Source organism: Acipenser ruthenus, chromosome 39, assembly GCF_902713425.1.
Source record: "Acipenser ruthenus chromosome 39, fAciRut3.2 maternal haplotype, whole genome shotgun sequence".
In the NCBI taxonomy this organism is placed as follows: Eukaryota; Metazoa; Chordata; class Actinopteri; order Acipenseriformes; family Acipenseridae; genus Acipenser; species Acipenser ruthenus.
Window position 1 is genome coordinate 7,065,368 of NC_081227.1, and position 27,269 is coordinate 7,092,636.

Consider the following 27,269-nt stretch of genomic DNA (forward strand, 5'->3'; position numbering starts at 1 on the left):
GTTTATTTCGCTTATTTCAGATTTTTATTTTCTCACCCTTCTCTATTCTGAAGAGCTGTAATCCTGCCCTCTTCTTAATTCTCTCTCGCTCGCTCTCTCTCTCTCTCTCTCTCTCTCTCTCTCTCTCTCTCTCTCTCTCCTTCCTCACAGCTCCCATTAAACAGAGTGCTTTCATCTCTTTTGATTGGGTCCGTTTTGTGGTCCTGGGCCTCAGTCCTCGGGTCAGTCCGTAGGTTACCTGTGACTGATGCTTTGGATAATTACCATTCCAGCAATATAAGTGTCAGACCTGTACAAGCCATAAGGAGAGACAGCAGTAATCAGGTCACGCACAGGGGTAGCAATGTGGTTTGACAGACTCCGCCCTCCTTCTCAAGTGCTTGCTTTTAACTGTGTTTAACAAACTGCGCACATCTGGTACCCATGCACCTAACATTGCAAGCCTTGGTGTGATTGACAAGCCGCGCATCGCTACAGCAGAACTCAATACGGACAGACTGACGGATGGACGAGATTAGCCTCCAGTTCTGACTGTACTAGTCTCAATACATTTCCACTGAATATTTCTCACCAGACCAGGTTTTGAAATACATACCACCGATTCAGCAGGGGTAGTGAGTGCGTTTATATATAACTGTTTAAATTTACCAGCTTATTCAATTGCAATAATGCAGTCACTGTTCTAAACTCACTTCCGATACGGAAACAGAATCGATTATTCCACTGCAGACCGCGGACGGGAGATCCCAGGAGGCGGCGCACACCTGACCGAGCGCCCGGGTGGGGAGGGTTGAAATAATAAAATAACTGGGCTTGCCAAATTGGGGAGAAAAATTAAATTCATTTAAATAAAAATAATAATAACAAAAATAGAATAAAATAAAAAAAAACTAGTTGGAAAAGGGCAGCCCATTAGCAATATTAAATAATTTGCACGAACGCAGGTTATTAGTATTTGTAATATAATCACTGGTGAGCATCGACGCCTAAGCTTTTGGGTTGGCGCTTTGAACTGAAATACACCTAGCGACCCTAAACGTGATCTCCAGCATCACATGCCAGCTGTTGTTTCTGCCTGGAATAGAGGCATCTTATGTTCATTTCTACATCCTGTATTTCATTAAAAAATGTCACTAGTTTCCATTATTTCGAGAGGAAAGGGAGCGTGTTTTTACATCGCGCGTGAAGTGCCACGCAACTGAACCACGCAGATCTGGAAAGTGATGTCATCAACGGCCAGCCCCACTCACCCCCCTTCAGATCCACGACCCGCCACTCACACAAGCGCGTTTATTCAGAGAGAGGCGTACACAGACCTTTACAAACCTCTGAAAAGCAAACAGCGTCAACACTGAGACTCAGAGCTCGCAACCGGAGCCGCCCAGAGCCCCCGACCACCTGAACTCTGCAAACAAGAGACGAGCCATTAACAAGAAACGCGCACGACGCAATCCTGTGTGCTTCTTTTGACGAATTCACCAATAACAATAACAGCAAATCATAAAAAAGGTAAGAAACGTCAAACTGTACAATCTATATAAAGTTTATTTGATTGCACGTGTCTTTTTCTTTGTTTTGTGCAACAGCTGTTGCAATAATTCTGTTGCATCTTATCATGTAGCTGTGGTATGTCTGCAAACAGAAACACTCACAGAAAGACAAAGAAAACAGAGCCGTGTGTGTGGGTGTGACAGAGGGAGAGGGCGAGGCGGACTCGGGCTGAACCGAGAGGAAGCACAGCCACTTGTGCAACACTTGTCGGATCATTCTGTAGACCGAATAAAAACTGCGTGCCGATTCAAAACCTCGTTGTCTTTTGTTTGCAAAACTACTTCAATTCGCGATGCGAGGCGAAACGGCAGGATAATTATACCGAAGCCGATTGAGGTGGATGTGAGCACTTCTGTGCGCAGATTAGTAACGTTTTGTAGTTCAAACATGTCTTTATGAGAGAGGGCTGATTCAATTACTGGAATGATGAACTCTCGTACAGGCGGGACTGTTGGATAGTGCATGTATGTGTGTGTGTGTGTGTGTATGCATGTATGTATGTATGCATGCATGCATGTATGTGTTTATGTGTGATACATTGTTACATGCTGAGAATAAAGGGTGTGACGCTGTTTACACGGTCTCGCAGTTATACCCCGTGGTTTTTGGTCGCAGATGAGCGAAGTGCATGCAACAGTTTTCTGATGAGATGCAGGGATCGGGAAATCAAGAGGAAAAATGAAGCAGTCTAACTAAAAAACGAAAAGTCGTATTTCTGATGAGTTAAGATCGTCTGTTCAATTGCAAAGCGAACACCCTGCAAATGCGTTACAGAGACATGAGATATGCAAATAAAATTATTTGCTGTAAATAAAAACACGTTTATTATTATTATTATTATTATTATTATTATTATTATTATTATTATTATTATTATTAGGTGGAGTCGGTTATTGACGGACTGTCGAATCTGAAGGTTTTCGGCCAATGCAATGCTTAAAGTCTTAGTTGAAGGCTGTTTTTTGTGCTCGTTTCACATCTTTGTTATTTAACTGTAGTCTGTTTGCGTACCGTCTTAAATTAATTGTGTTCTAAAACAAAACATAAATACATGAACCAACTGTGCTAGAATGGTCTAGAAGGGCGAGACTGGAACATTTAAAATGGGCATTGAGAGAGAGAGAAAAAAAAAACAACGTAACTTGCAAACGAGTCCAAATACTGTAGACTTCCAGAACCCGATATCGGGAGGAACCGGCGCGCTTTAGTGCGCCGAATATGTTAACATTTCCACCAAACGACGTATCTTCGTTTTTTACCCGCTGATAACGTTAAAGTGTGTTTTTTTTGGGGGGGGGGGGGGGGGGGTCAGAGGGAGCTCGATATACATTTCCATTGATACAAACTGTCTCATAGAAGCCACCTAATACAATTCAGATGGCTGTATCACATCACTATGGGGGTCTATGTATTATACATGAATATATGTATGTATGGGGTTGAGGGGGTGGTGCGGGCGATAGAGAGTGAGGTAGAGGTATTTAATTGCGTTGTCTCCCGGTTCTGTTGGCGACAGGGAGTGCCGGTTGCGCGGTTGACTCGCTTTGCCAGTGCCGTGGCACTCGAGGCTGGCTGGCAGCGCCCGGTGTTGTTTTTCTTCTTCAATGGCAGTCACCTGACGGAGAGAGTGGAGAGCGGAGCCAGTCGCCATGGCAACCCCTCCCTGCTACCCGGGAAACGTCTGTCTGGCCGCGCTGCCCGGTTGTCACGGTTACCAATTCGTCCTGCATTTTATGAAAGTCATCGCTCCGTGTGCGTATCTGGGTCTCTGTCCTAGATAATGATTGATTTTTTCAGAAGACGCACACAGTGTGGCGCTGTCTGTGAAAATATAATATAGAAAGACACTAAGAATAACAAATCAAAACTTCAGCAGAATATTTTAACAGTGTTTCTGCCATTGAGTCTACTGTATAAAGTGAAGAATGTGGTGGATGGTGTCATGGCGCTGTGTGTAATTCTCTGTCGTTGCGTGTGTACTCTAATGATACCACAGCGTGCTGCCACAGGCATGCCCCTCTCTTGACAAGCTGGCACGTTCACTCAGCTGCCAGGTGTCTGAACAGTATCACACGGTCCTCGCTCAACCCCCGAGTGCCAGCACACTCTGTGCCGTGTCCAAAACCCCACTGCGTGGCTGTGTGAAGACACGTGGCCGCCCACGAGACTCCACGGCAGTGTTACAGTGCTGGTGGAAACCAGGCCTGGCAGAGCGGCCTCTCCTAGCTGAGGAAGAGGAAGATGGGCCCCGGTGCAGGACCTTAACGTGAGCCCCCCTCCCCAAACGTTAATTTAACCCTTATTTATAAACATCAAACATACCAAATCAAGTGTTCAATATTGAACTATGTTTAATTGTCACAATGTTAGCATGTATGAAACAGTACGTAATAGGGTGGCAGTGTGGAGTAGTGGTTAGGGCTCTGGATTCTTGACCGGAGGGTCGTGGGTTCAATCCCAGGTGGGGGACACTGCTGCTGTACCCTTGAGCAAGGTACTTTACCTAGATTGCTCCAGTAAAAACCCAACTGTATAAATGGGTAATTGTATGTAAAAAATAATGTGATATCTTGTAACAATTGTAAGTCGCCCTGGATAAGGGCGTCTACTAAGAAATAAATATTAAGAAAGTTTTCTCCTCACCTACTTTCATTTTATTTTGCATACATCTTAACATCCAACACGACACTATTTTAAATCATAAACGAACAGGTTTAATCACCAATCCTACCAGGATTCCCCAACTCTGCGATCACAGAAATGATTACAGAATTCACAATTCGCAACAGACATTTGCAGAAATTGTCTCGCAGAGGAAACCATTTTTTTTATTATTATTATTTTTAAATCAGAAATCCAGGCATGTAGTTTATTTTGGTGCCCGCAGCAGCACCCAGACAGCTTCCGTCTAAACTACAGGATGAATCGCACACGCAGAATATAACTGCACGTGTCTGTGCTGAATAGTACCCCGAAACCTTCCATGAAGACGTGCCTCATACCAGCCTCCAGGGATAATTAAGACAATAGCGATGCCTGTTGAAATGAGGGAGGATGCAATCTGAATTACTGGCACCTCAAATATAAACGCAAAGGATTATCACTGTTAAAATAATAAATCTAAACTTTGGAACCCTTCTGGGTCCTCTGAGTGCATGGGCCCGAGCACAGCTGCACCCGCTGCACCCGCTGTTGCTCCTCCACTGTTAACTGCATGACATGGGCTCTATAAATGGAGCTGGAATCTCTTGTGATTTCACTCTGCCTTCCTACATTCGAAACAGGCCTATCCAGACCTCCGCTGCTAACTGGCGATGCTTCCCTTGCCACTGCGTAGCTCACCTGTTGCCGTGGAAACTGTTCCCATGGAAAACTCGCACTGATCACATCTTTTGAACCTGCTCCCCCACCTCCCCGCCCCCTTGAACCTTTTATCACATAAGGAGGGATGCATTTGCAAACAATATTGTCCAGTAATGGTTTTTAAAAAGGGAGCGCAGAAGTGGTTTCTTTCGTCTCTTTGTTTTCCCTGTCGAACTCCCCAGTCACTTCCCTGCTGTCTGCTGTGGTGAGAGGGCTTTCTCTCTCAACTGGATCTGGGGGCTGCTAACAGCTGGCTGCTCCATTATCGAAAGGCTTGACATCTCACATCGGGAGCCCATTATAATCCCAGTGTGTTGCCCTGGAGAAACCCTGGCTAGCAGAACCATTAGCAAACCACAGAGTTACAACAAATATATCGGTACTGATGTGGGTCCGTGGTACTGCAGTTCATACCAGCAGTGTGATCACTGGTGATGGAAGTCCAGGCAGCCTTGTGACATCATTGCCCCTCAGTAAACAACCATGGCATTGCTATCGCAGTGCCCCTGTCTGTCTGCATTGCTATCGCAGTGCCCCTGTGTGTCTGCATTGCTATCGCAGTGCCCCTGTCTGTCTGCATTGCTATCGCAGTGCCCCTGTCTGTCTGCATTGCTATCGCAGTGCCCCTGTGTGCCTGCATTGCTATTGCAGTGCCCCTGTCTGTCTGCATTGCTATCGCAGTGCCCCTGTCTGTCTGCATTGCTATCGCAGTGCCCCTGTCTGTCTGCATTGCTATCGCAGTGCCCCTGTCTGTCTGCATTGCTATCGCAGTGCCCCTGTCTGTCTGCATTGCTATCGCAGTGCCCCTGTCTGTCTGCATTGACATTCTCTCTGTCTGTCAGCCTCTCCACTGAAGAGCTCTTGGTTAGAGAGTTGTGGAGTGTGTTGATGGACTCATTCCTGACAGTATCCCCGGAGCACGCTGGATTAGCACACAGGAGACTTGGCAGAACGAGCTGGCAAGCAAGCTGAACAACGACCACGCCACGACTGTATAAAAACGTTCTTTATATCTAGTCTACAAAGGGTTAATGAAATGTCAAATACATCAAACTTCAAAACTGGCGTATTCTGTCTTTTTGAAATACACGTGCTGTCCTCTGCATTGTGGGTCTGTTCAGTGGAACTTCACGGATGTGATTTTAAACTTTTCACCCAGAATGTCTGACAGATTTGGGGAGAGTTCCAAAGTCTGGGAGCAACAAAACAGAACCTTTTAAAGCTAGGTTTTTTTTTTGTAAAGTGAAAAAGAGGAGTTCTAAAGAAATGATTCCTTGCGATCCTCAGTGGCTCTGTACAGCAATGTGAACTCTAGGGTGGATACACACAGGATCACACTGGCTATACCACGCTAGGGTGGATACACACAGGATCACACTGGCTATACCACGCTAGGGTGGATACACACAGGATCACACTGGTTATACCACGCTAGGGTGGATACACACAGGATCACACTGGCTGTACCACGCTAGGGTGGATACACACAGGATCGCACTGGCTATACCACGCTAGGGTGGATACACACAGGATCACACTGGCTATACCACGCTAGGGTGGATACACACAGGATCACACTGGCTATACCACGCTAGGGTGGATACACACAGGATCACACTGGCTGTACCACGCTAGGGTGGATACACACAGGATTGCACTGGCTATACCACGCTAGGGTGGATACACACAGGATCACACTGGCTATACCACGCTAGGGTGGATACAGACAGGATCGCACTGGCTATACCACGCTAGGGTGGATACACACAGGATCACACTGGCTATACCACGCTAGGGTGGATACACACAGGATCACACTGGCTATACCACGCTAGGGTGGATACACACAGGATCACACTGGCTATACCACGCTAGGGTGGATACACACAGGATCACACTGGCTATACCACGCTAGGGTGGATACACACAGGATCGCACTGGCTATACCACGCTAGGGTGGATACAGACAGGATCGCATTGGCTATACCAAGCTAGGGTGGATACACACAGGATCACACTGGCTATACCACGCTAGGGTGGATACACACAGGATCACACTGGCTATACCACGCTAGGGTGGATACACACAGGATCACACTGGCTATACCACGCTAGGGTGGATACACACAGGATCACACTGGCTATACCACGCTAGGGTGGATACACACAGGATCACACTGGCTATACCACGCTAGGGTGGATACACACAGGATCACACTGGCTATACCACGCTAGGGTGGATACACACAGGATCACACTGGCTATACCACGCTAGGGTGGATACACACAGGATCACACTGGCTATACCACGCTAGGGTGGATACACACAGGATCGCACTGGCTATACCACGCTAGGGTGGATACACACAGGATCGCACTGGCTATACCACGCTAGGGTGGATACACACAGGATCGCACTGGCTATACCACGCTAGGGTGGATACACACAGGATCGCACTGGCTATACCACGCTAGGGTGGATACACACAGGATCACACTGGCTATACCACGCTAGGGTGGATACACACAGGATCACACTGGCTATACCACGCTAGGGTGGATACACACAGGATCACACTGGCTATACCACGCTAGGGTGGATACACACAGGATCACACTGGCTATACCACGCTAGGGTGGATACACACAGGATCGCACTGGCTATACCACGCTAGGGTGGATACAGACAGGATCACACTGGCTATACCACGCTAGGGTGGATACAGACAGGATTGCATTGGCTGTACCTAGAGCCACTGTATGTGTTGCCCTTGCTGGTAGTGCTGTGGTCTGCTGATGGTTCTGCTGAAACACTGGGATTATAATTGGATCCCAATAGAATGATCTGAATGAGGGTTTAAGTGCTATTAATTGATGCTGATGGAAGTCCTGTAACGCATTGATTTTTCCTTTGCTCTCTTCTGTGTGTAAAGTGTCTCCCTGTTTAAATAATCTATCGAGCAGGGCTCTAAATGAACTCTGTATTAATGCTGGCTGGTGTGTTCACCTCTAATCAGCATCGCTAAGTGCAGTACCAGCACAGAGGAGTGGGCTTCGTGAAGGATCTCGTTTGTGATTTGTAGAGTGACGGTATTAAGATCATGGTATCCAGGGGATACCGTCAGGAATAGAGTCTATCAACACATTCCAGTGGGGATCAGTGCAGACAGATAGACAGACAGACAGACAGGGGCACTGCAATAGCAATTGCAGCACCCCTCCCAGGACACAGTGAGGGGGTCCCACAGACATCCAGGACACAGTGAGGGGGTCCCACAGACATCCAGGACACAGTGAGGGGGTCCCACAGACATCCAGGACACAGTGAGGGGGTCCCACAGACATCCAGGACACAGTGAGGGGGTCCCACAGACATCCAGGACACAGTGAGGGGGTCCCACAGACATCCAGGACACAGTGAGGGGGTCCCACAGACATCCAGGACACAGTGAGGGGGTCCCACAGACATCCAGGACACAGTGAGGGGGTCCCACAGACATCCAGGACACAGTGAGGGGGTCCCACAGACATCCTCCCAGGACACAGTGAGGGGGTCCCGCAGACATCCAGGACACAGTGAGGGGGTCCCACAGACATCCTCCCAGGACACAGTGAGGGGGTCCCGCAGACATCCAGGACACAGTGAGGGGGTCCCGCAGACATCCTCCCAGGACACAGTGAGGGGGTCCCGCAGACATCCAGGACACAGTGAGGGGGTCCCACAGACATCCAGGACACAGTGAGAGGGTCCCGCAGACATCCAGGACACAGTGAGGGGGTCCCACAGACATCCAGGACACAGTGAGGGGGTCCCACAGACATCCAGGACACAGTGAGGGGGTCCCACAGACATCCTCCCAGGACACAGTGAGGGGGTCCCGCAGACATCCAGGACACAGTGAGGGGGTCCCACAGACATCCTCCCAGGACACAGTGAGGGGGTCCCGCAGACATCCAGGACACAGTGAGGGGGTCCCGCAGACATCCTCCCAGGACACAGTGAGGGGGTCCCGCAGACATCCTCCCAGGACACAGTGAGGGGGTCCCGCAGACATCCTCCCAGGACACAGTGAGGGGGTCCCACAGACATCCTCCCAGGACACAGTGAGCACCGATGCTAATGCTTTTTAAAGCACAGCAGATCAAATACAGAAAGATAAAAGCAGAGTGATTTGATTCAGCAAGATGAACTGACTGAAGTGCGTCTCAGAAGTGCATTGAAATGCTGCGTGTGTTTGTGAGGTTGTGGTGGACTGTCTGTGACAGCAGGGCGACAGACGCAACAGCCCTGCCCTGTCCCCAGGGGGAGCTCCTGCGCCATGCTCTTCCCTTTCCTCAATTCGGTTAGCCTGTTTACCTTCCTGGAAGATAATCTAATTGCTTCTGAAAAGGAGCAGCTGTTCAGCAGCAAGAGGAACAACATGGAGAGAGAGAGAGAGACAGAGAGAGACACACAGAGACAGAGAGAGACACAGAGAGAGAGAGGAAAGACTTCAAATCAAGTCCCCCTAGAATTCTTTCTTGCTCTAACAGATTCAGAGAGAGAGAGGTTTACTTACAGCTCAGCTCTTGGTAACAGTGTGGTAGACTATGCCATTACTGACCTGGACCACAACTCTATTAATGCATTCAGTGTCAGACCACAAACCCCCTGTCAGACACAACCAAATCACTGTGTTTATAAGAACACAGCAGACCCACAGCACACAGACACAGACACAGATCTGTAACAACACACAGACACAGCCCCACAGGACACAGACACAGCCCCACAGCACACAGACACAGATCTATAACACAGACACAGATCTATAACACACAGACACAGCCCCACAGCACACAGACACAGCCCTGTAACAACACACAGACACAGATCTATAACACACAGACACAGCCCCACAGCACACAGACACAGCCCTGTAACAACACACAGACACAGATCTATAACACACAGACACAGATCTATAACACACAGACACAGCCCCACAGCACACAGACACAGCCCCATAGACAAAGCTAATTTTTTTTAACACTCAAATGACAGTCCAAACACAGACATCTAATAATACAACAAATTCAAGAACATGAAAACGTTTGCAGTAACAGCTCTGTAATTAAGATTTTAGCAATTAGCCCTAGACTTTTATTATATAGTATAGCCAGTGCAATAATAATAATAATAATAATAATAATAATAATAATAATAATAATAATGCTATTGCATAGCAGTTTGATCCATTCCTGGTTTTAGTAGGAGTTTAACGAGACACACCCGAGCTGGGCTAGTCAAGCTCATAGTAAACCCTGGACTGGCTGAGTCTTATTTCCATCCCTGTAATTATTATATTATTATGTACACAGGAAGGTGCACAGTGAGCCTGTTTGTGTGAATGGAGAACACTGACGCCTCCTTGCAAACCCCATCTGATTCTTGAGCACAGCAACTCCTGGGCCCTGTTTTAACACAAGCGGGGGATTAAAGAGGTTTTTTTTTTTTCATATTTTAATTTTAAGATCCTCCAGTCCATCGTCTTTACCAAGCTATTTCACAGACACTAGCCTCAGTCGTGTAATATTGCAAAAACATTTGCAATATTACATTATTTTGTTCGCGCCGTGTTTATGCATGCGCTGGGGGTGAACCGTGCACTACAGGAGCGCGTGCGCGAGTCACGCGCGGAGGCAGACGCGCGGGAAGCACGAACAGAAGCGGCAGTGTTTTTCAAACGGAGAAAAGTAACGGGTATGATTAAAATAAAAATAAAAACATGAAAAGAAAAAATGTATAAATAACATGTATGTTAAATTGTAGTTTGGAAGATGGAATGGAGGGAGAGCAGGGTAACATTCAAGCGAAAACAAATAACTATGAAAATCATAGGAGACGTCTCGTTAGCGGGCCTGAGAAAGGAGCTGTCTGTTGGTTTTTGATCCGAACCTGAAGGGAACTGAAACTATAAGAGTAAAGACTTAACTATGACCGTGTGGTTAACCTCCCTCTTCCAAACCACTGCTTCGTTATTTTGTTTTTAGAATGGTATATTTCATTCCATCTCGTTTGAACTGTAGTGTAACGTATGCATCTGAATATTTAGTCACTTATTGAATACGTTTTGTTATAAAGTCGTTTAGAAATGCTGCATTTCTGGAGGTTTCCCATTATAGGCTACTCACTGTCTGAATGCAAGTTTGTATTTTTTTTTTCTTTGAAAAACATTAGCATGCTCCTCAGCTGCAAAGTGAGCTGAAACACGACCTCTGGGGAAAATACTACGTGGCGAAATTATGAGAATAGATTTAATAACACGAGCGTCCATTTCGTTTGTCACTTCAGCTGCATATGCCTCCCTGTTGAGTTCAATTAATTGAGTTTCTGACCCAGGCACCCTCTGAATATTACTGAATGTTTTTAATATTCAGTGTTACTCTGTGGTCCTGTTATCTTTGTTTTACTTCTTAAATAATCAATATAAAATATTTTTTTAAGTTAGTGTTACATGGATGGATTAGTTATATGTATAAGCTAGCTGTGCAACTCCATTAAAGAGTCTGTTCTTCCCTATTGGCTCCTGTTAGACTGACAGTGCTGTAATTGAATCCAACTGAGCTCATAATAACTTCATCAAATTATGTGAGTGGAGTCCATAGGAAGGCCCTTTCTCGCTCCTAATAAGTCTGATTTGCTCTTCGCACTCTTGAACTGTCTGCAGCTTTAACCCTGGAAGTCCCTTTGTATTCCAATTGGACTTTGTACCATGACAGTCAGAGTCAACTAAATTATATCTCACCTCAAAAACTCCTATCTCACTCATTGGGTCAACACAAAACAAACTGGAGTGCTATCTGGCCCTAAAAAGAGACTTTACCCTGGTCAGGGTGAAAGACACAAAGCAGAGGCAGATCCTGACCAAGTCCACGCTCAGTGACCACCACCTGGCCATCGAAACAGGACGGCACAGACAGTCCTGGCTGCCCAGAGGTATGAGGCTGTGTGGTCACTGTGAACTGGGAGAAGTGGAGACAGAGATGCACTTTCTATTACACTGCAGTAAATACAGCCAAACAAGAAACACATTCTTTAAAATCCCCCACACACAAGCAGTCCAGAGAGAGTGGCAGTCCTACTGGAGCAGGGACACACAGCCCCACTGGCTGCCCAGTATGTGTGTGCCTGTCACCGGGGCACACAGTGAACACTGCACAGGGGCACTGAGGGGGGAGGGGAGAGGTTAGTGTGTTTTATCTACCAGTGTTCGGCGTTCAGTTTGACATTACTGCCTTTATTTAATTATTCCTTTTCATTGATTAACTTTTATTGATGTTCCGAATGTTTCTTTTGCACTTTGTGACTGCTTTGGCAATATATTGTCATGCCAATAAAACAACTTTGAATTTGAGAGAGAGAGAGAGAGAGAGAGAGAGAGAGAGAGAGAGAGAGAGAGAGAGAGAGATGAGACAGTGCAGAGATACAGGAGAGCAGAGAGACAGGGTGAAGAGACAGAGCAGAGATACAGGGGAGCAGAGAGACAGGGTGAAGAGACAGAGCAGAGATACAGGGGAGCAGCGAGACAGGGTGAAGAGACAGAGCAGAGATACAGGGGAGCAGAGAGACAGGGTGAAGAGACAGAGCAGAGATACAGGGGAGCAGAGAGACAGGGTGAAGAGACAGAGCAGAGATACAGGGGAGCAGAGAGACAGGGTGAAGAGACAGAGCAGAGATACAGGGGAGCAGAGAGACAGGGTGAAGAGACAGAGCAGAGATACAGGGGAGCAGCGAGACAGGGTGAAGAGACAGAGCAGAGATACAGGGGAGCAGAGAGACAGGGTGAAGAGACAGAGCAGAGATACAGGGGAGCAGAGAGACAGGGTGAAGAGACAGCAGAGATACAGGGGAGCAGCGAGACAGGGTGAAGAGACAGAGCAGAGATACAGGGGAGCAGAGAGACAGGGTGAAGAGACAGAGCAGAGATACAGGGGAGCAGAGAGACAGGGTGAAGAGACAGAGCAGAGATACAGGGGAGCACACTGCTCTAATTTCGAACCCATTCACGCATTGATTTGTCAGTTCCTGTATAAAATGTAATTCATATTCCAGGTGTGGGTGTTTTTAAAGCTTATTTATTAATTCTCATATTTCAGCGTCCCGCTTGTAGCAGTGAGACGTCACAATAGCGTCTTCTCCAGGCTCCCCACTGTTTAATCAGTAAAACAAAAAGAAACGGCTTCATTGAATCCATCGTCATGAGCCCAGTGGCTCGTTACGTGTGGTAGAAACAGAAAACGCAATGGTTCTTGTTGGGTAACTCAAAAATAATCAATCTCTCACTCTCTCTCTCTCTCTCTCTGTCACTTTAGTCATCCTCATGTCTGTTAACAAACAAACAGCCCGTACAGGACACGCCTGTCTCACACTGGTGCCTCTCTCTCTCTCTCTTCCAGTTGCCATGGAGACTGCTCTGCTGTTCCTGTGCTCGCTGCTGGTGTATGTGGCCTGTAGGTATCGAGTGTGTTTGAGTCTCACAGTGAGCGTTACTGTAGAGACTCCGCGACACACGCACACACACACACACACAGGCACTCAGATCTGAACTCCCACCACAACAAGATAGGCGTGCCCGTCCCAGCGGGAATGCACCAGTAGAAGGAGTTCAATGGCAGGTTACTCTCGTAGGAGTCTTTCTTCAATCTTGAGTGCTCTTCAAACAGTCTGACCTTCGAACCTGATCAGTGTGAGAGTGATTGTGTGTCTGTCAGTGCGAGAGTGATCGTGCGTGTCTGTCAGTGCGAGAGTCATCGTGCGTGTCTGTCAGTGTGAGTGATCGTGTGTCTCTATCAGTGTGAGTGATCGTGTGTCTGTCAGTGTGAGAGTGATCGTGTGTCTGTCAGTGTGAGAGTGATCGTGTGTCTGTCAGTGTGAGAGTGATCGTGTGTCTGTCAGTGTGAGAGTGATCGTGCATCTCTATCAGTGAGAGTGATCGTGTGTCTGTCAGTGTGAGTGATCGTGCGTGTCTGTCAGTGTGAGTGATCGTGTGTCTCTCAGTGTGAGTGATCGTGTGTCTGTCAGTGTGAGTGATCGTGTGTCTCTCAGTGTGAGTGATCGTGTGTCTGTCAGTGTGAGAGTGATTGTGTGTCTGTCAGTGTGAGAGTGATCGTATGTCTGTCAGGTGTGAGAGTGATCGTGTGTCTGTCAGTGCGAGAGTGATCGTGCGTGTCTGTCAGTGTGAGAGTGATCGTGCGTGTCTGTCAGTGTGAGTGATCGTGTGTCTCTATCAGTGTGAGTGATCGTGTGTCTGTCAGTGTGAGAGTGATCGTGTGTCTGTCAGTGTGAGAGTGATCGTGTGTCTGTCAGTGTGAGAGTGATCATGTGTCTGTCAGTGTGAGAGTGATCGTGCATCTCTATCAGTGCGAGAGTGATCTTGTGTCTGTCAGTGCGAGAGTAATCGTGTGTCTGTCAGTGCGAGAGTGATCGTGTGTCTGTCAGTGTGAGAGTGATCGTGTGTGTCAGTGTCTCTGAGTCTGTGATTGTGTGTCTCTGTTTGAGTCTGTGATGTAATTCTTACAGAGTCAAAAAAGTCCCCACAAACCCAACAAAACATACCTTACAAGGAAATAGACCATAAAGTTTAGACATATATTATGATCATATTATTATTTTTAACAGAAAACATTTACACGGGCCCCAGCTTTTGTTTTTGTGTTGATCCCTGTGCCCCTCGTGAGTTGCGTGTCCCTGTGTGTGTCTGTTTGAGTCTGTGTCAGTGTGTGTATGCCTGTCTGTGTGTCCCTGTGTGTGTCTGTTTGAGTCTGTGTCAGTGTGTGTATGCCTGTCTGTGTGTCCCTGTGTGTGTCTGTTTGAGTCTGTGTCAGTGTGTGTATGCCTGTCTGCGTGTCCCTGTGTGTGTCTGTTTGAGTCTGTGTCAGTGTGTGTATGCCTGTCTGCGTGTCCCTGTGTGTGTCTGTTTGAGTCTGTGTCAGTGTGTGTATGCCTGTCTGCGTGTCCCTGTGTGTGTCTGTTTGAGTCTGTGTCAGTGTGTGTATGCCTGTCTGCGTGTCCCTGTGTGTGTCTGTTTGAGTCTGTGTCAGTGTGTGTATGCCTGTCTGCGTGTCCCTGTGTGTGTCTGTTTGAGTCTGTGTCAGTGTGTGTATGCCTGTCTGCGTGTCCCTGTGTGTGTCTGTTTGAGTCTGTGTCAGTGTGTGTATGCCTGTCTGCGTGTCCCTGTGTGTGTCTGTTTGAGTCTGTGTCAGTGTGTGTATGCCTGTCTGCGTGTCCCTGTGTGTGTCTGTTTGAGTCTGTGTCAGTGTGTGTATGCCTGTCTGCGTGTCCCTGTGTGTGTCTGTTTGAGTCTGTGTCAGTGTGTGTATGCCTGTCTGCGTGTCCCTGTGTGTGTCTGTTTGAGTCTGTGTCAGTGTGTGTATGCCTGTCTGCGTGTCCCTGTGTGTGTCTGTTTGAGTCTGTGTCAGTGTGTGTATGCCTGTCTGCGTGTCCCTGTGTGTGTCTGTTTGAGTCTGTGTCAGTGTGTGTATGCCTGTCTGCGTGTCCCTGTGTGTGTCTGTTTGAGTCTGTGTCAGTGTGTGTATGCCTGTCTGCGTGTCCCTGTGTGTGTCTGTTTGAGTCTGTGTCAGTGTGTGTATGCCTGTCTGCGTGTCCCTGTGTGTGTCTGTTTGAGTCTGTGTCAGTGTGTGTATGCCTGTCTGCGTGTCCCTGTGTGTGTCTGTTTGAGTCTGTGTCAGTGTGTGTATGCCTGTCTGCGTGTCCCTGTGTGTGTCTGTTTGAGTCTGTGTCAGTGTGTGTATGCCTGTCTGCGTGTCCCTGTGTGTGTCTGTTTGAGTCTGTGTCAGTGTGTGTATGCCTGTCTGCGTGTCCCTGTGTGTGTCTGTTTGAGTCTGTGTCAGTGTGTGTATGCCTGTCTGCGTGTCCCTGTGTGTGTCTGTTTGAGTCTGTGTCAGTGTGTGTATGCCTGTCTGTGTGTCCCTGTGTGTGTCTGTTTGAGTCTGTGTCAGTGTGTGTATGCCTGTCTGTGTGTCCCTGTGTGTGTCTGTTTGAGTCTGTGTCAGTGTGTGTATGCCTGTCTGTGTGTCCCTGTGTGTGTCTGTTTGAGTCTGTGTCAGTGTGTGTATGCCTGTCTGTGTGTCCCTGTGTGTGTCTGTTTGAGTCTGTGTCAGTGTGTGTATGCCTGTCTGTGTGTCCCTGTGTGTGTCTGTTTGAGTCTGTGTCAGTGTGTGTATGCCTGTCTGTGTGTCCCTGTGTGTGTCTGTTTGAGTCTGTGTCAGTGTGTGTATGCCTGTCTGTGTGTCCCTGTGTGTGTCTGTTTGAGTCTGTGTCAGTGTGTGTATGCCTGTCTGTGTGTCCCTGTGTGTGTCTGTTTGAGTCTGTGTCAGTGTGTGTATGCCTGTCTGTGTGTCCCTGTGTGTGTCTGTTTGAGTCTGTGTCAGTGTGTGTATGCCTGTCTGTGTGTCCCTGTGTGTGTCTGTTTGAGTCTGTGTCAGTGTGTGTATGCCTGTCTGTGTGTCCCTGTGTGTGTCTGTTTGAGTCTGTGTCAGTGTGTGTATGCCTGTCTGTGTGTCCCTGTGTGTGTCTGTTTGAGTCTGTGTCAGTGTGTGTATGCCTGTCTGTGTGTCCCTGTGTGTGTCTGTTTGAGTCTGTGTCAGTGTGTGTATGCCTGTCTGTGTGTCCCTGTGTGTGTCTGTTTGAGTCTGTGTCAGTGTGTGTATGCCTGTCTGTGTGTCCCTGTGTGTGTCTGTTTGAGTCTGTGTCAGTGTGTGTATGCCTGTCTGTGTGTCCCTGTGTGTGTCTGTTTGAGTCTGTGTCAGTGTGTGTATGCCTGTCTGTGTGTCCCTGTGTGTGTCTGTTTGAGTCTGTGTCAGTGTGTGTATGCCTGTCTGTGTGTCCCTGTGTGTGTCTGTTTGAGTCTGTGTCAGTGTGTGTATGCCTGTCTGTGTGTCCCTGTGTGTGTCTGTTTGAGTCTGTGTCAGTGTGTGTATGCCTGTCTGTGTGTCCCTGTGTGTGTCTGTTTGAGTCTGTGTCAGTGTGTGTATGCCTGTCTGTGTGTCCCTGTGTGTGTCTGTTTGAGTCTGTGTCAGTGTGTGTATGCCTGTCTGTGTGTCCCTGTGTGTGTCTGTTTGAGTCTGTGTCAGTGTGTGTATGCCTGTCTGTGTGTCCCTGTGTGTGTCTGTTTGAGTCTGTGTCAGTGTGTGTATGCCTGTCTGTGTGTCCCTGTGTGTGTCTGTTTGAGTCTGTGTCAGTGTGTGTATGCCTGTCTGTGTGTCCCTGTGTGTGTCTGTTTGAGTCTGTGTCAGTGTGTGTATGCCTGTCTGTGTGTCCCTGTGTGTGTCTGTTTGAGTCTGTGTCAGTGTGTGTATGCCTGTCTGCGTGTCCCTGTGTGTGTCTGTTTGAGTCTGTGTCAGTGTGTGTATGCCTGTCTGCGTGTCCCTGTGTGTGTCTGTTTGAGTCTGTGTCAGTGTGTGTATGCCTGTCTGCGTGTCCCTGTGTGTGTCTGTTTGAGTCTGTGTCAGTGTGTGTATGCCTGTCTGCGTGTCCCTGTGTGTGTCTGTTTGAGTCTGTGTCAGTGTGTGTATGCCTGTCTGTGTCTCTTTGTGCATCCGTCCGTCTGTCTGTGACTAACCAGCTGTTTTTGTTTGTATTATTTCAGCCGAAGATATCAGCAACGTCAACGGTAAGTCACACCTCACCACATTATTATTATTATTATTATTATTATAATTATATATTATTATTAACTTTTTTTTGTTTCTGTGCAGATAAAGATAAGGATAAAGAACTGGACCCCTTCAACTACGGTACGGTTTGACTGTCTTCACTCACTCTCTCTGCTCCCCTGTATCTCTGCATTGTCTCTTCACTCTCTCCTCCCCTGTATCTCTACAGTGTCTCGTCTCTCTTTCTCTCCTCCCCTGTATCTCTGCACTCTCTTCACCCTGTCTCTCTGCTCCCCTGTATCTCTGCTCTGTCTCTTCACCCTGTCTCTCTGCTCCCCTGTATCTCTGCTCTGTCTCTTCACCCTGTCTCTCTGCTCCCCTGTATCTCTGCTCTGTCTCTTCACCCTGTCTCGCTGCTCCCCTGTATCTCTGCACTCTCTCTTCACCCTGTCTCTCTGCTCCCCTGTATCTCTGCTCTGTCTCTTCACCCTGTCTCGCTGCTCCCCTGTATCTCTACTCTGTCTCATCTCTCTCTGTCTCTGCTCTCCTGTATCTCTGCACTGTCTCATCTCTCTCTCTCTGCTCCCCTGTATCTCTGCTGTCTCTTCTCTCTCTCTCTCTGCTCCCCTGTATCTCTGCTCTGTCTCTTCACCCTGTCTCGCTGCTCCCCTGTATCTCTGCACTCTCTCTTCACCCTGTCTCTCTGCTCCCCTGTCTCTCTGCTCCCCTGTATCTCTGCTCTGTCTCTTCACCCTGTCTCTCTGCTCCCCTGTATCTCTGCACTGTCTCTTCACCCTGTCTCGCTGCTCCCCTGTATCTCTGCTCTCTCTCTTCACCCTGTCTCTCTGCTCCCCTGTATCTCTGCTCTGTCTCTTCACCCTGTCTCGCTGCTCCCCTGTATCTCTGCTCTGTCTCTTCACCCTGTCTCTCTGCTCCCCTGTATCTCTGCTGTCTCTTCTCTCTGTCTCTCTGCTCCCCTGTATCTCTGCTCTGTCTCTTCACCCTGTCTCTCTGCTCCCCTGTATCTCTGCACTCTCTCTTCACCCTGTCTCTCTGCTCCCCTGTATCTCTGCTCTGTCTCTTCACCCTGTCTCGCTGCTCCCCTGTATCTCTGCTCTGTCTCTTCACCCTGTCTCGCTGCTCCCCTGTATCTCTGCTCTGTCTCTTCACTCTGTCTCTCTGCTCCCCTGTATCTCTGCACTCTCTCTTCACCCTGTCTCTCTGCTCCCCTGTATCTCTGCTCTGTCTCTTCACCGTGTCTCTCTGCTCCCCTGTATCTCTGCTGTCTCTTCTCTCTGTCTCTCTGCTCCCCTGTATCTCTGCTGTCTCTTCTCTCTCTCTCTCTCTGCTCCCCTGTATCTCTGCTCTGTCTCTTCACCCTGTCTCTCTGCTCCCCTGTATCTCTGCTCTGTCTCTTCACCCTGTCTCTCTGCTCCCCTGTATCTCTGCTCTGTCTCTTCACCCTGTCTCGCTGCTCCCCTGTATCTCTGCTCTGTCTCATCTCTCTCTGTCTCTGCTCTCCTGTATCTCTGCACTGTCTCATCTCTCTCTCTCTGCTCCCCTGTATCTCTGCTGTCTCTTCTCTCTCTCTCTCTGCTCCCCTGTATCTCTGCTCTGTCTCTTCACCCTGTCTCTCTGCTCCCCTGTATCTCTACACTGTCTCGTCTCTCTCTCTCTCCTCCCCTGTATCTCTGCACTGTCTCGTCTCTCTCTCTGCTCTGCCGTGTCTCTGCTCTGTCTCTTCACCCTGTCTCTCTGCTCCCCTGTATCTCTGCTCTGTCTCTTCACCCTGTCTCTCTGCTCCCCTGTATCTCTGCTCTGTCTCTTCACCCTGTCTCGCTGCTCCCCTGTATCTCTGCTCTGTCTCATCTCTCTCTGTCTCTGCTCTCCTGTATCTCTGCACTGTCTCATCTCTCTCTCTCTGCTCTCCTGTATCTCTGCACTGTCTCTTCACCCTGTCTCTCTGCTCCCCTGTATCTCTGCACTGTCTCGTCTCTCTCTCTCTGCTCCCCTGTGTCTCTGCTCTGTCTCTTCACGCTCTGCTGTCTCTCCCTCAGACTACAAGACCCTGCGAATCGGGGGGCTGGTGTTCGCTGTGGTCCTCTTCACTCTGGGGATCCTCCTCATCGTGAGTAAGTCACTGCCGCTCTCTCTGTCAAAGATGTCTTTACTGTTCTCTAAGTTGGGGTGTATGTGTGCAGAATTCACAAGTGGGCTTGATCAGAACAAAAACTGAAGCAACAGCACATGTTTTTACACAACGTGCACTGTGACCCTGGCCCCTCCTGGTTGTCCCACCCTTTCCTGGTTGGACCCTTTCCTGATAAGGCCCTGCTCTTCTGGGATTTGTCCCTGCCTGTTCAAGAGTCTTGACCTGGCACACCGCAGTCTTTAGTACTGTCCTCTCTTTTTCCACTGTTTATCTCCTGACCTGGCACACCGCAGTCTTTAGTACTGTCCTCTCTTTTTCCACTGCTTATCTCCTGACCTGGCACACCGCAGTCTTTAGTACTGTCCTCTCTTTTTCCACTGCTTATCTCCTGACCTGGCACACCGCAGTCTTTAGTACTGTCCTCTCTTTTTCCACTGTTTATCTCCTGACCTGGCACACCGCAGTCTTTAGTACTGTCCTCTCTTTTTCCACTGCTTATCTCGTTATTTTTGCTTTACTGCACTCGTTTGCACAGTCAGTCAGCGCTGTACTTTTCCAGAAGTGTGCTGTGATTTTTTTTTTTCCTGTGCTTCTACCAAATGCTGTGCTGTGCAGCCGAAAAACAAAAACAATTGAATTAGTGCTTCTGTTATTATTTATTTCAGGCAGAAGATGCCGCTGCAGCTTCAACCAGAAGCCCAGGTAATTCATTGGATGAATAAAACTGAATTCTTGTTGTTGTTGTTGTTAATATTGTTGTTCTTCTTCTAACCCCCTCTCTCCCGGTCTATCCAGGGTCCCAGGAGAGGAGGAAGCTCAAGCAGAGAACCTCATCACTTCCAAGGGTAAATACTGCAACACTGCAGGAGACCCAGACAAGTCCTTTATTAACCAGGGCTATTGAAACCCATTTACACACAATGTAAACTTAGAACAAACAAGACAAAGTAGGCAAGCGTTTTGGCTGGTGCCTCGATCAGAGCAGTACTTTATAGCTAACATAGTTACATCTGTATCCATAGATAAGCAGGAAAGACCTTATCAGGATAGTTATTACAGTATATTGCTATATATTACTTTTTAGACTGTAACTATAGTTTAATAGAGATGTGTTGACTTATACCCTTCCTCTCTCTCTCTCTCTCTCTCTCCTCTCCTCTCTCTCTCTCTCTCTCTCTCTCTCTCTCTCTCTCTCTCTTTCTCCTGCAGTGTCAGCCACTGCTGAAACACCCAAAGTGGAGAACTGAGAGATCAGGTAATTCCGATCTACAGAGCTGCTTATCCAGTCGTATGTCCAGTGACCCTGTGCTTATCCAGTCGTATGTCCAGTGACCCTGTGCTTATCCAGTCGTATGTCCAGTGACCCTGTGCTTATCCAGTCGTATGTTCACTGACTCTCTCTCTTGGTGTGTGTTTGCTCTCGTCTCCAGTGGCAGGCTGACCGCTGACCAGGCCCCTGAACCTGGCTGCCTGGCCGCTGACTGACCGCTGCGATGAGATCCTGTCTGAGGAGAGTGAGAGGAGCCAGTTTCACAGCGAGCAGCACTGACAGCCGCTGGCTCTGTACTGTATATAAACCTGCAGTGTCCTGTACCGTCACACTGTCCCTGTGCTCTGTACTATATATAAACCTGTAGTGTCCTGTACCGTCACACTGTCCCTGTGCTCTGTACTGTATATAAACCTGCAGTGTCCTGTACCGTCACACTGTCCCTGTGCTCTGTACTATATATAAACCTGCAGTGTCCTGTACCGTCACACTGTCCCTGTGCTCTGTACTGTATATAAACCTGCAGTGTCCTGTACCGTCACACTGTCCCTGTGCTCTGTACTGTATATAAACCTGCAGTGTCCTGTACCGTCACACTGTCCCTGTGCTCTGTACTGTATCCTGTCTTCAGTAGCTGTTGGCCGGTGTAGCGTTGTTACCTGTCCTGTATTGCCGGGGGAATGTATTTTTTTATTTTAAATCTAGAAATAAATATCATTTTTAATAAGTGCCGATGCAGCTCTGTATTTACCCTGTGGGTTGTGGTTGTGCTTGCTTGCTCACAGGGTGAAATCCCTGCGGACTGCCCGGACTGGTTAACTGGGTGTTAATAACCCGTGCTCATGTTGGTGTTGTATCCGCTGTGCGATTCTTTCAAACGAAGCGCCGCCGTGTTAATCACAAGACCCACGATCAGGTTCAGCTTCACGCTACAATATATATATTCCCTGTGTGCTGTCTGCTGCATCGATTATTAATGCAGTCACTTATTCTGTTGCTGCAGTGAGTTTACTTGTTCTGTGTGAGAGTGTGTGTGCGTGAGTGTATCGATGTGTGTGTCTGCGGGAGTGCATATAGTTCACATTTACAATCTCATACAGATTATTAAACTGAGGTGAATATAACGTCTATGGATTCTGTAATAATTAATAATAATAATGCTGTCAATGTGCTGCCGTATTGAAAGACTTGTATATGTTTGTGTTGTTATCACAGACAATAAAAATTGAAACAGCTCTCATCAGGTGTGTGTCTGGGTTTTTATTTGGGGCACTAAACGAGAGCTGGGGGGGCGGGGGGGGGGGGGGTCCCTGTGAGTATTTGCTCCCCGCGGATGCAGCTGCAGTCTCTTATTTCATGAACAGTTACCTGGTAATTAAGCACTTGATCATGTATCGTCCAGTGAAGTATTACCTTTTCTTTAACCTCGGCACTGCTTCTGTGTTATTGGTCACTCCCCACACAGGCTCTTTGCACAAGCCTCTCGGTGGGGGACAGTGTTTGCTGCTCTTCAGCTGAGCACAGCCAAGCTCAGTTCCATACAGAGTTAAGAAAGCAGTAACACGACTGGGTGTTCAAACAGTCCAATATCTGCATGCCTCGGGGTGAAGCCCAGTTAAACAGCTTTGAACCCTCTGGACTGCGTTACTGCAATTTTAAAAGAGTTGCGCGCAGTGTATCGCTGTACTGCGGTGCGGCAGGCTGGCTCCAGGTGTTTGATACGCACAGTACGGTTTGTGAACGCACCTCAGGGTTTATCTGCAGTACAGGATTTCTATTTAAAGTGCCCTTATCACCGGGAGTGCCACTGTTTTGATCACAGGCTGGGTTTTTCGGTTCGGAGGGTCGAAGGTACCTGTAGCTGGCTGATATTCAACCTGCGCGCTGGAATAAAGGTGCAGTGCGGTGGGAGGGTCCTGGGTTGGTTTTATGACTGCTCTTCATAGTCTCTCAGGGTGATTACTGAGCTGCACAGAGGACCTTTCCACACCTGAACAGCTCCCTGGACTCCCAGACAGACACAGACACACAGGTAGGTCTTTCAGACGATCCCTTTTCTTTGGAGCTGTGCGCACAGGAACGTAATGCAGATGGTAAATGCAGCCAGTTTATTTTCCTTGCTGTCTCCCTGTTCTAAAATGAAAAGCTACTACGGTGTAGGTTTTAACAGGAGGAACTTGTTTCCTTGGTTGTGTGGTTGTGAGTCATTTGAAGAGATGGTGCCGGGTTTACAGTCCTGTGAGTTTAGTGTTGAGAGGGCTGGGAGCAGGAGAGTTTCTTATCCCTACATGATTGCACAGCACGGGGTGGAAGTGGCAATGGAATCCCTCTTTACTTCTCTGTCTCTGGAATGAACCTGCAGACTCCTGAAGCAAAGTCCTAAAGCACGAGGACTTACCATCCTTGAAAAAGCTGACCGCAGTACATCTGCATGGTCATTTTGCATTTCGCCCCATGCTTTTCCCACGGTTATATTATTCATTTAGTATAGTCTAATTTTCCATGTAGTTTAATATGCTTTTCTATACCTCTCTGTGCTTTACAATGCTTCCCTATGCTTTAACATACCCCTCTGTACTTTACAATGCTTCCCTATGCTTTACCAGACCTCTCTGAGCTTTACAATGCTTCCCTATGCTTTACCAGACCTCTCTGTGCTTTACAATGCTTCCCTATGCTTTACCATACCTCTCTGTGCTTTACAGTGCTTCCCTATGCTTTACCAGACCTCTCTGTGCTTTACAATGCTTCCCTATACTTTACCATACCTCTCTGTGCTTTACAATGCTTCCCTATGCTTTACCACATCTCTCTGTGCTTTACAATGCCTCTCTATGCTTTACCACACCTCTCTGTGTTCACAATGCTTCCCTATGCTTTACCAGACCTCTCTGTGCTTTACAATGCTTCCCTATGCTTTACCAGACCTCTCTGTGCTTTACAATGCTTCCCTATGCTTTACCAGACCTCTCTGTGCTTTACAATGCTTCCCTATGCTTTACCACACCTCTCTGTGTTCACAATGCTTCCCTATGCTTTACCAGACCTCTCTGTGCTTTACAATGCTTCCCTATGCTTTACCAGACCTCTCTGTGCTTTACAATGCTTCCCTATGCTTTACCACACCTCTCTGTGTTCACAATGCTTCCCTATGCTTTACCAGACCTCTCTGTGCTTTACAATGCTTCCCTATGCTTTACCAGACCTCTCTGTGCTTTACAATGCTTCCCTATGCTTTACCACACCTCTCTGTGTTCACAATGCTTCCCTATGCTTTACCAGACCTCTCTGTGCTTTACAATGCTTCCCTATGCTTTACCAGACCTCTCTGTGCTTTACAATGCTTCCCTATGCTTTACCAGACCTCTCTGTGCTTTACAATGCTTCCCTATGCTTTACCATACCTCTCTGTGCTTTACAATGCTTCCCTATGCTTTACCAGACCTCTCTGTACTTTACAATGCTTCCCTATGCTTTACCATGCTTCTACTGTGCTTTGCAATGCTTCCCTGTGCTTCCACTGTGCTTTATTACACTTTGCTGTGCTTTAACTGTGGGGAAGCTTTCACAGGGAAGTACTGACACAGGTAACTTCAGGGACAATGGTGCTGCACTGCAGACAGACTGAGCAGAGCTTTGAAACTACACAGACAGGGTGAAGTCGAGTTGTTTAAACTACACAGAAAGGGTGAACGAGAAACAAATCACGGTAACTAATCCAATGAATCAGAATGTGAGAGCGATGTTGTTAAAGCGCTGTTTCTTTTTCCTCTAGTTTAAATACTCCTGCTTTAACTCTGATCTGCACTTTGACTGTCTCCGAGGAAGGCTATGTCTGAAGGCTGTTGTACGTGAGAGCTGGATGTTTGATGGGTGCAGCTGATTGTGTTTTATGATTTTTATCACCCTGGACTGCTGCCCTCAAGGCCAGATAAACAGGTTTCAATGTCAACAGCTCTTCCCTGGATGAAAAATTTACGAGGCAATGAATAAATGAAGGAGAGTGCTCCCTCTCGTGGACAACAGCTGGACAACAGCCATCACAAATTCAGAAACATGTAATTGTGATGGATGTCCCAGCTTGTCTCCTCTCCCCTCTCCCCCTACCTGCCCTGACTCACATTCCTCTGCACTGATAAGCTCTGAAGAAACCCAGATCCCTGGTGCTGAGCTCTCCAAGCAGAATCTCTTCAGATTCTCAAGCAGAGCCCCCCCTCCTCCTGAGTGTGTCAGACTGCAGCTCCCCTCCCCTCTTCCTGAGTGTGTAACACTGCAGCCCCCTCCCCTCCTCCTCCCGAGTGTGTAACACTGCAGCCCCCCTCCCCTCCTCCTCCTGAGTGTGTAACACTGCAGCCCCCTCCCCTCCTCCTCCCGAGTGTGTAACACTGCAGCCCCCCTCCCCTCCTCCTCCTGAGTGTGTGACACTGCAGCCCCTCTCCTCCTCCTCCTGAGTGTGTAACACTGCAGCCCCCTCCCCTCCTCCTCCTGAGTGTGTAACACTGCAGCCCCCTCCCCCCTCCTGAGTGTGTAACACTGCAGCCCCCTATCCTCCTCCTCCTGAGTGTGTAACACTGCAGCCCCCTCCCCCCTCCTGAGTGTGTAACACTGCAGCCCCCTCCCCTCCTCCTCCTGAGTGTGTAACACTGCAGCCCCCTCCCCTCCTCCTCCTGAGTGTGTAACACTGCAGCCCCCCTCCCCTCCTCCTGAGTGTGTAACACTGCAGCCCCCTCCCCTCCTCCTCCTGAGTGTGTAACACTGCAGCCCCCTCCCCTCCTCCTCCTGAGTGTGTAACACTGCAGCCCCCCTCCCCTCCTCCTGAGTGTGTAACACTGCAGCCCCCTCCCCCCCTCCTGAGTGTGTAACACTGCAGCTCCCCTCCCCTCCTCCTGAGTGTGTAACACTGCAGCCCCCTCCCCCCCTCCTGAGTGTGTAACACTGCAGCTCTCCTCCCCTCCTCCTGAGTGTGTAACACTGCAGCCCCCCTCCCCTCCTCCTGAGTGTGTAACACTGCAGCCCCCTCCCCCCCTCCTGAGTGTGTAACACTGCAGCTCCCCTCCCCTCCTCCTGAGTGTGTAACACTGCAGCCCCCTCCCCCCCTCCTGAGTGTGTAACACTGCAGCCCCTCCCCCCTCCTGAGTGTGTAACACTGCAGCCCCCTCCCCTCCTCCTCCTGAGTGTGTAACACTGCAGCCCCCCTCCCCTCCTCCTCCTGAGTGTGTAACACTGCAGCCCCCTCCCCTCCTCCTCCTGAGTGTGTAACACTGCAGCCCCCTCCCCTCCTCCTCCTGAGTGTGTAACACTGCAGCCCCCTCCCCCCTCCTGAGTGTGTAATACTGCAGCCCCCCTCCCCTCCTCCTCCTGAGTGTGTAACACTGCAGCCCCCTCCCCTCCTCCTCCTGAGTGTGTAACACTGCAGCCCCCTCCCCCCTCCTGAGTGTGTAACACTGCAGCCCCCTCCCCCCTCCTGAGTGTGTAATACTGCAGCCCCCTCCCCCCTCCTGAGTGTGTAACACTGCAGCCCCCTCCCCCCCTCCTGAGTGTGTAACACTGCAGCCCCCCTCCCCTCCTCCTCCTGAGTGTGTAACACTGCAGCCCCCTCCCCTCCTCCTCCTGAGTGTGTGACACTGCTGCCCCCTCCCCTCCTCCTCCTGAGTGTGTAACACTGCAGCCCCCTCCCCTCCTCCTCCTGAGTGTGTAACACTGCAGCCCCCTATCCTCCTCCCCCTGAGTGTGTAACACTGCAGCCCCCTCCCCTCCTCCTCCTGAGTGTGTAACACTGCAGCCCCCCTCCCCTCCTCCTCCTGAGTGTGTAACACTGCAGCCCCCTCCCCTCCTCCTCCTGAGTGTGTAACACTGCAGCCCCCTCCCCTCCTCCTGAGTGTGTAACACTGCAGCCCCCTCCCCTCCTCCTCCTGAGTGTGTAACACTGCAGCCCCCCTCCCCTCCTCCTCCTGAGTGTGTAACACTGCAGCCCCCTCCCCTCCTCCTCCTGAGTGTGTAACACTGCAGCCCCTCCCCTCCTCCTGAGTGTGTAACACTGCAGCCCCCTCCCCTCATCCTCCTGAGTGTGTAACACTGCAGCCCCTCCCCTCCTCGAGTGTGTAACACTGCAGCCCCCTCCCCTCCTCCTGAGTGTGTCAGACTGCAGCCCCCTCCCCTCCTCCTCCTGAGTGTGTAACACTGCAGCCCCCCTCCCCTCCTCCTCCTGAGTGTGTAACACTGCAGCCCCCTCCCCTCCTCCTCCTGAGTGTGTAACACTGCAGCCCCTCTCCCCTC

General features: G+C 49.0%; 1 protein-coding gene and 1 long non-coding RNA gene across 2 annotated transcripts in view; both read left to right on the forward strand.

Moving 5' to 3' along the window:
* Positions 1–10,521: 10,521 nt before the first annotated feature.
* LOC117397344 (uncharacterized) lies at positions 10,522–22,233 on the forward strand. Its single transcript, XM_059009591.1, has 9 exons — positions 10,522–10,657; positions 13,354–13,407; positions 17,565–17,588; positions 17,674–17,712; positions 19,629–19,699; positions 20,389–20,425; positions 20,519–20,568; positions 20,933–20,978; positions 21,154–22,233. Exons 1-9 carry the CDS (start codon positions 10,537–10,539, stop codon positions 21,162–21,164), a joined length of 453 nt encoding a protein of 150 aa, XP_058865574.1. The 5' UTR covers positions 10,522–10,536; the 3' UTR covers positions 21,165–22,233.
* Positions 22,234–22,902: 669 nt separating this feature from the next.
* Positions 22,903–27,269, forward strand: part of LOC131707268 (uncharacterized) — a 9,344-nt gene continuing 4,977 nt past the window's right edge. Inside the window, exon 1 of the long non-coding RNA XR_009311064.1 lies at positions 22,903–23,025. This is a non-coding gene — a long non-coding RNA (uncharacterized LOC131707268). The remainder of the gene's footprint in view (positions 23,026–27,269) is intronic.

What these genes read in the sequence shown, in the direction of transcription:
- LOC117397344 (XM_059009591.1), top strand. Translation starts at nt 10,537, where the DNA reads ATGCATGCGCTGGGGGTGAACCGTGCACTACAGGAGCGCGTGCGCGAG. An exon ending in CAAACGGAGAAAAGTAACGG is followed by an intron (nt 10,658 to 13,353) that starts GTATGATTAAAA and finishes TCTCTCTTCCAG; the next exon opens with TTGCCATGGAGACTGCTCTG. An exon ending in AGATATCAGCAACGTCAACG is followed by an intron (nt 17,589 to 17,673) that starts GTAAGTCACACC and finishes GTTTCTGTGCAG; the next exon opens with ATAAAGATAAGGATAAAGAA.